At 59.9% G+C, this 7701-nt stretch overlaps 1 protein-coding gene and 1 long non-coding RNA gene across 3 annotated transcripts in view; one reads left to right on the forward strand and one right to left on the reverse strand.

Moving 5' to 3' along the window:
• Nucleotides 1–2308: 2308 nt before the first annotated feature.
• On the forward strand, nt 2309–4138 carry LOC105000377. Its single transcript, XR_826725.1, has 3 exons — nt 2309–2468; nt 3137–3250; nt 4053–4138. It is a non-coding gene; the product is annotated as an uncharacterized LOC105000377 (long non-coding RNA).
• The window catches only part of CYGB (cytoglobin), a 9883-nt gene continuing 5553 nt past the window's right edge, over nt 3372–7701 (reverse strand). The window contains exons 3-5 of one of the 2 annotated variants that reach the window (XM_010856211.1): nt 7485–7701; nt 7067–7204; nt 3372–4661 (exon numbers count right to left, since the gene is read on the reverse strand). In XM_010856211.1, coding sequence (XP_010854513.1) covers nt 4590–4661; nt 7067–7204; nt 7485–7701 — 427 coding nt within the window. In that variant the 3' untranslated portion in view covers nt 3372–4589. Of the gene's footprint in view, nt 4662–7040; nt 7205–7484 lie in introns of both variants that reach the window. The other variant, XM_010856212.1, reaches the window with a different exon arrangement.

The following is a 7701-nucleotide window of genomic DNA, read 5'->3' on the forward strand; positions in this document are numbered from 1 at the left end:
ATGAAGCGAGAGTTAAGGTCATTAACTGAGAAGCCAGTGCGCATGAGGTGCTCAGGGGGCTTGAGGCAAGAAGGGAGGGTGAGAAGAGCCTCAGAGCATGGAAACGTGAGTCTGCTCCCGAAGGATCATTGGACCTGGAGCTGCCCTCTCCCAGGCCCCTGCTGGGTTCACAGACTCCTGGGCAGCTGTGCTGGGGTCCTTGCTTCCAGCGAGGCTGGGCCGTGTGGTTTTTTCCTGATTCCCAGAGGCCTGACTCTCTGCGCTGCACAGCTTGTGGGGTCTTAGTTCCCCCACCAGGGATCGAACTCCAGCCCTCGGCAGTGAAAGCGTGGACTCCTAACCTCTGGACCACCGGCACATTTCCCAGACCCCCTTATTCTGTGAGCCTTGGTGGACCTCTGTTTCCCGCCACCAAAACCTCCGACCCAGTGTCACCAACCCTAAGGGACCATTCCGGTCCAGGCTCTTATCTTGATGCCACAATGCTTTTACCAGATGTATCAGATGAGCGGCTCTGAAACCCATTGCCCTGGAAGGTTGGAGGAGGGAAACTTTTGAGGCCAAAGATGAGTGTTTTTCAGTTGGGATGTCTTAAAGGATGTACTGAGAAAGGGCTGAGAATACAGTGAGATGAGTGAGGCATTTGCCTGGGACGCAATATTTAAGGGTGGGAGCAGTAATCAAAGGAAATAAATACAATATTAAAGAAAACTTGATTAAAACAAAAATATCCATGATGAACAAAAAAAATTAAAAATTTTAAACAAAGGCCACTGTTTTTTTCCCCTCCAGCTGCGCTGGGTCTCTGCTCCTGCATAGGGGCTTTCTCCAGGTGCCGCCAGCAGAACCACTGCCTAGGTGCGGTGCCCGAGCTTCTCAGTGAGGTGGCTCCTCTTGTCGCAGAGGGTGGGCTCTAGGGCATGAGGGCCTCAGTGGTTGTGGCACGGGGCTGGGATCTTCCCAGACCAGGGGTCGAACCCACGCCCACTGCACTGGCAGGTGGATTCTCAACCCGTGGACCACCAGGGAAGTCCCTGTTGTTTATTTTGGTAACCCCTGCGAGGCTGTTGTGTCTCCAATTAAGTGAGTTTATCTGTTGATGTTGGTAACCTAACAGCTTAGCAAATGTGGGGCTTTGTGTATAGTCTTTTAAAAATTACTTTTTTCCCACTTGGGTCAAAACAGGGGAGGATATTTTCATAAATATACATGGGGTGTACATTTTTTCTTTTGGCTTTAGGCTTGGTTGGGGCACCACTTCCTCTAAAGCAAGGGAGAGGGAATTCCCCACTGGTCCAGTGGTTAAAACTTGGGATTTCACTGCCGAGGACTTGAGTTCGATCCTTGGTCGGGGAACTAAGCCACGTGCGGCCAAAAATAAATAAAGAGACGGAGGAACGTGAGCCCCAGAGGAAGGAAAATAGGAATAATTTGGCCCGCCCGCTCAGGCTGAGGCTTCTTCCCGCGTGACGTTCCCGCCTCGGCCAGCAGGCGTCACTGTGGGGCTGCCTCACTGGGTCCGCGTGGCAGGGAAGGAGACAGCCTCTGCACTCGCGTTCCTGACACCCCATCGCTCACCGCCAATGGGAGCTGACCCACTTGCTCTTCTCGGTCGGCGACAAGGTTATTCCTCAGCACAGAGCACAAAACAAAACGCCAGTCACTGCTCCTGTACCCGGTAGCCTCCTGCCTCCAGCCTGCCACCCACCAGGACCCGGTGAGCCCTGCCGAGCATCATCGCCTCTGTTCAGACTTTTATCAGGCCCCTCCTCAAGCAACACCCCTCCCCCAACTATAGGGTAAATCACCAGTTGCCAACGTCCCCTCTTTGTGGGGTGGGCAGTGGAGAGAATCTTTCTCCAGAGCCGCATTCCAGAAAAACTCCCATCTCCGAGGCCCCTTCACCACACTCCGGTCAAGAGAAGTGAAATGGGGAGGGATTTTTCTTTCTAGAGACTACCCCCCACCTCCGACCACAGATGTCCCTTCTCTTAGCCACAGCCACTGTGGGGACCACAGCCACGCGGTCCCCACCGCCACCCAGAGCCCTCTGGCTCTGGCTCAGTCTGAGCCCACCAGGGACCATGAGGCCCGGAACCTGGAAGTCTGGCAGTCACTCATCTTAGCCAGCTCCTCGCCCACCCCCGCCGTCCTTCTCTTTGTTGCTTCCAATGACCTAGCGGTCACTTTGTCCTGAGCATTCCCACATCCCCAGGACCATGGCATGCATCCTCGGTCTCCTCATGCCTGCCTCGCAAGACAGGTCTCATGTTCACTCCTATTTTAAATTAGAGGTGACCCATGGCTCGGAAAGTCTGAGTGACTTGCCCAAGGTCACACAGCGTAGGGAGACAGTCCCTGCAGAGCCGGGCGCTCTGTCCCTGGAATAGCCTTGCCCTCGCTCCATCCTCTCCAGCCTGCACGTGCCTCCTGTATCGGTGAAGCGCCCAGCTCATTTTTGGCCCCAGGTACTGGTCTTGCTTTCTAAGAGTGGAGTTTATTTATTCCCTGGATTGCTATCCAGCACCTCGGCTGTGCCAGGTCCAGGCAGTGGAGGCTCAGGCTTCATTCAGGGAGTTCACGGCCTGGAGAGATGAGACTTTCCTTGTGTGTCAGCTGAATCTTCCCAGGCAGCCGGAGCCCTCCCCAGAGGCAGACGCTGCTTCCTGCTTCCCCTGCAGCCCACCCCGGGGGTGGTGACCTCCCGGTCGCTCTGCTCCTCGGGGAGTTGTGCTGCTGACTGTGGCCGCCATCAGGGGTGGGGGCTGGGCAGGCCTGGCCTGAGGCTGTGGAGTGGGAGACAGAAGGGGCTGGGAGCTGAGGGTTCAGGGTGGTCCTATGGGATAAGGCTTATAAGGGCAGACTTTCTCAAACGCCCACAGGCTACCCCACCCATGAACCTCATGCGGCAAGCAGGGTGTGGGACAGCCAGCTCAGGTCTGGAAGGTCAAGGCCTCGCCCTTGGCTTGCTTGGCTCACTAAACTAGCAGGACCTTCCTTTCCGAACATCTCTCCCTGGAGTCTTCCCTCGCTTATCCTATCCGCACCAGGGAGATTTCCAGAACAAAAGGTGAAAAGTCTCCCGGACATTTTAAAACAAGCCCAGACTCCCTTTCTGCCCCACCCCACCCCCAAGAGCCCAGCTTCCAGTCTGCAGCTCTGTGATCCCGACTGAACCACCAGGGGGATCCGCACCACCGTCCTGAGCCCCAGTCAGAGGGGCCCGCGACCAGCCAAGGCTGAGGCGCAGGTGAGGGGGGCCCTTGGTGGGGAGGTCACCTTCCAAGAAAAATGCCCCGGTCTTTAACTCAGGATGGGGAGACAGAGGCGAGGGGCAGATGGCAGGAAAAGACCAAAGGAGTGTGCACAGACACGGGAAGAACGAGTCTGTTTAATGACACGGCTGGGTCTGGTTACAAACGCCAGAAACTACAAAAGGAGGACAGGCAGTTACACGGACGGCTGCACGAAGACGGGACGGGAGGAGGCGAGCATGAAAACCACAGCAGCGAAGCATCCTTGAGGACGACACGCACGACCCAGGGGCACACATGGGCGGGGGAATCCCCAGCAATGCCGACCTGGATGGATGGACAGGCCCGACCACCAGCCAGCAGCCAGGCGAGGCAGGGGAGGGAAGGCCCGTGGCCCTCAGAGTGCCAGGACGAGACAGAGGCATCTGGTCCCATCACCACTGCCCTGCCTGGCAGATAAGCAGCCTGGATTCCCTCCCACTGTCTTAGCGGCAAAGGCAGATGGAACCTGGCATTCCAGGTTTCTTGACCACGGCCCTTCCCCTGCTGGCTGCAGTCACCCCGTCCAGAACTTCCGGCCCCCTCTGCCTGCCCCGGCCCATCTGGGGGCAAGTCAGGAAGCCACCTCCTTTTGTAGGGGGCAGAGGTAGGGCGCGCCAAAACCTTTCTGTCTCCAGAGCTGGGATGTGGGCAGCTGGTCAGAGAGAAGGGTCTGGGCTTTGCTGGCGAGCTGCGTTGCCTCCGCCCTGCCACGTGGCCCTCTCTGTGCATCTGTGGGACCCCCATTGTCTCTTCCAGAACACTCTGATCTCTGCCCAGAAGCTGCCAGGATCCCTAGGTGGGCAGAACCGAAGCCTCATACGTACCTCTGGGCCCCACTGTACACATTATAAGATATGTATGTATATATATATATATATTTATATAGAGATTGGATATAGAATATATCTGTATATGCAATAGACGTGTGCATGGTACTCTAGATAAGTGATGCGGAGACCAGACCGGCGTGTGGCCAGGCAGATAGAAACAGGCCTCTTCGTTCCTCGAGTGACTCACAGACCTGTCCCTGATCCCCGCCGGTCTCTAACAGTGAATAGAAAAGCTAAGAAGGGTGTGCCCGGCTCTTCAAGGAGGGAGGGTCCCCCATCCCCACAGGCCACCCGCTTTGGCGCCCTTGGAGTCAGCATCCGGGTAGCCGGTATCACCTCCCCGTGGCTCCGGGGGGGACTGTGGCCCAGGCGGAGGCAGCCTCTTTCCAGGAAGATGAGTCAGGGATTCTTCCAGCTTCCTTGGCACCCAGAGATGGAGGGTCTTCAGAACTCGGCCTTCTGTTCAAGGTGCTGCCAGGGACGGGGGAGAAGAAGAGGGTCCTATGGCCCCGAAGAGGGCAGCGTGGCCGGTGGGCTGTGGATGAGACAGAAGGAGGTGACAGGTTACTAGGGCCTCGGCATGGGGCCAGGGGACCTTTGCGGAGGGGCCAGGGGTCAGGGACTGGTGAGATAGACACTACCCTCCTGGAGACCCATGTGGGGCCCCTGAAAGGAGCCCACTGTACCCAGCTTCTAAGGCCCTCTTCTGCCAGGAACCTGCGGTACGACCTCCGCCAGCCCCCTGAGCCTCAGCTCTTTTCCTCTAAATCCTGAGTCCTGCCTGCAGCGCCCACCTCCATGAGAACTGAGTGATGGAACTGCCTGAAAGTGTTTCACAAACTACAACGAACCATATAGACATGAGTGCTTGTCCTCAGTTGTAAGATGCGGACACTCCCAGGTTGGCCTGTGGTACCCCCTCGGGCCACCCATGGGTGTCCCCTTGGCACTCACCGCCCCCCACCCCCACCGCCACCTCCTGACTGCCCCCATCAAACCCACACACACACGCTCACACACCCACACACACCCTTAAGCAGAGACAGTTCAATAAACAGTGGCATCTGGCCCAATATTGCGTCTCTGATAAGAGAAGCTAGATGGAGGCCTTCTAGAACTCTGCCCTGGAACTCCGTCCCACCCTCTGAACCCGTTTGGACTCAGCAGTAGTTGGGCCTGCAGGCCCCGGGCCCAGGCAGACACACTCTCTTGGGGGTTACATCTGTGCCCCGAGGAGACGAGAGTGTGGAAAGGGATGAGGGGATTCCCCCAGAAACGTGGGGTGCTGGGGCCCAGGAAGGTGCAGGGCCCCGGCCAGTCCCCATGGTGGCCCATCTCCACGGAGCCCACAGGAGCAGAAACGGGGGAGGCGGGAGATTTCGGCGGTTTCCTAATGTTTAGGGTTTGGCAAGATTTCGGTCCCAGGGGTCCGGCTGAGGCAAGAGAGGGGAGGCGACGGGGCTTCGTGTCGGGAAATGCTGTCCATGTGGCTCTGATTCACTCGCACCGGCCAGCTCTCTCTCCCCGGCCCTCCAGGCCCCTATAAAAAAGCCCTTTTCTCTAGAAGCAGGAAGTCTCCTCTCCTGGCTGTAAACAAGCTCCTCTTTGGCGGCAGAGCCTGCCTGGGGAGAGGCGTGGGAGGGCAAACCCCCTTCCTCCTTCTGACCCTCTCCTGGCCCCTCCGGCACTTCCGGAAGCTCTGCAGGCCCTGCCAGCACCTCCTGAGCAGGTAAAAAGCCGCCTGCCGGCTTCCTGTCCATCTGCTCTGAGGTCTGGGGCCGGCCAGGGCCCAGCTGCAAACATCTGGAGCGGCCCCCTGGCTGTTGCCAGCAGTCCCCGAGGGCTCCGTTCCCTCGAGTGGTGCTGAGGCAGGGAAGGCAGCAGGAGAAGGTGGGGGCCAGGGTGGTCAGTGGCAGGAAGGCCGGGAGGCAGGGCCTCGCCAGGCTGCCCTCGGAGGACCTGAGCTGCGCGGGGACGCCTGCGAGCAGAGGTCCGGCCGGCCCCACGGGCCAGCTCCCAGCTTGGAGCCCCGGAGGGGGCAGGGGGAACGCCGCCTCTTCCCTGGGAAACTGCTGGGACTGTTTCTCTCCAACGCGTGTCCCGAGCCTCTGGCTGACCCCTGCTTCCCATTCCCTTCCCGCCCCCGCGCCTCTCCCCCCTCCCGCCTCCAGCCTGGCCTGGCCTCCGCCCCTCCATTGAGCTCCCAGAGCCCCAGCCCCAAGGGGGCCCAGGGAGGCTGGAGTGTTCCCAGCCGCCACGTCTGGGGGCCAGCCCTCCCCGAGTGCTCCAAGTCAGCTGGAGTCACCCGGAGGCCACTGGCCACCCTCTCAGAGCCCGTCCCCAGGGCCTCACCCCAGAACTGGGAACGTGGACTCCGGAGTCAGCCCGGAAGCAACCCTCCCCCACACCCACCCTGCTGGTGTGCGTGGGAGGGACACCCACGTTGGCCCCTAGTGGGCTCGGCACGTGCGTGCATCCCCGTGATTCTCCTGGCTCCGGCCTGCTTGGAGGCCAAGGCGGGAGGGAGCGCTGCTCAGCACGAGATGAAAAACAGCCCCATGTGATGGGTGCCCGGGGAGGAAGTGGCCAGAGCTGGCCTGGGCTGCCTCTGGGCCTGATGAGCCAGCCTCCTGCCAGGAACCTTCCGAGCCTCTCTGCCTGGGGCAGCCTCGGTCTTGGGGTGCTCTGTGTGCCCCCCAAGTTCTAGGGGAGGGGAGGCTCTACCCAGGGAGAATCCGTCTGGGGCCCTTGGCATGAGTGGGCCTTTTCCTATCGTGCCTGTTCTTCTCTGTCCACTCCAGAGCCACCCTCCCTGGGAGTGTCCCTGCCCTGGAGGGTGGTCAGCCCCTGGGAGTCAGAAGAGGTGGGAGGCCGGGGGACAGGGGAGGACACGGCAGGGAGGCTGCCTCCTCACGTGGTGGCGTTGGGGACCTGCTGTACCCAGCCCACTTCCTTGTAGGCAGCGGTCACGTGGCTGTAGATGAGGCCGCGAAGCTTGGCCCAGGCTCTCTGCGTCTCGGGGGGAAAGTCGTTGGCAAATTCCTCAGCGATCACCTCCAGGATGACTCCAGAGAGGATCTGAGAACGAAGAAAAGGAAGCGGGGAGTGAACCCTGGGGTCCCCCCGCCCCCAGCCGCCCGCAGAATCCTGTGGTTGGCTGAGGGCATCATTCAGGACACAGCACCTGGCAACTTTGGGAACCAGACACCCTCAGGACCCAGCCCCATCCTGCTGCCCCTCCCAGGGACAGCCACGCCGGGGGACGAGGCTGGGTGGCACCCTGGGCTGTCGCTGACTGTGGGGCTCGGGAGCCGAATGGGGTTTGGTGTTGGGTGGCAGCGCCCATCCGGGGACCCACCTTGAAGTACACGGGCTCCACCTTGTGCTTGAGGGCGTGGGCTTTGCCCACCAGGGAGAGCACAGAGGACACCTTCTCGGGGTCATGCAGGTTCTCCACCACCGTGTTGAGGGCCCCCATGACCCGGCAGGCATGCTTCCGCAGCTGTGGGCTCCGCTCCATTTCCAGGGGCTCCTCCATGTGCTTGAACTGGCTGAAGTGCTGCTTGGCCGACGGG

The sequence above is a fragment of the Bison bison genome, unplaced genomic scaffold (genome assembly GCF_000754665.1).
Source record: "Bison bison bison isolate TAMUID 2011002044 unplaced genomic scaffold, Bison_UMD1.0 scf7180017864371, whole genome shotgun sequence".
NCBI classification, from domain to species: Eukaryota; Metazoa; Chordata; class Mammalia; order Artiodactyla; family Bovidae; genus Bison; species Bison bison.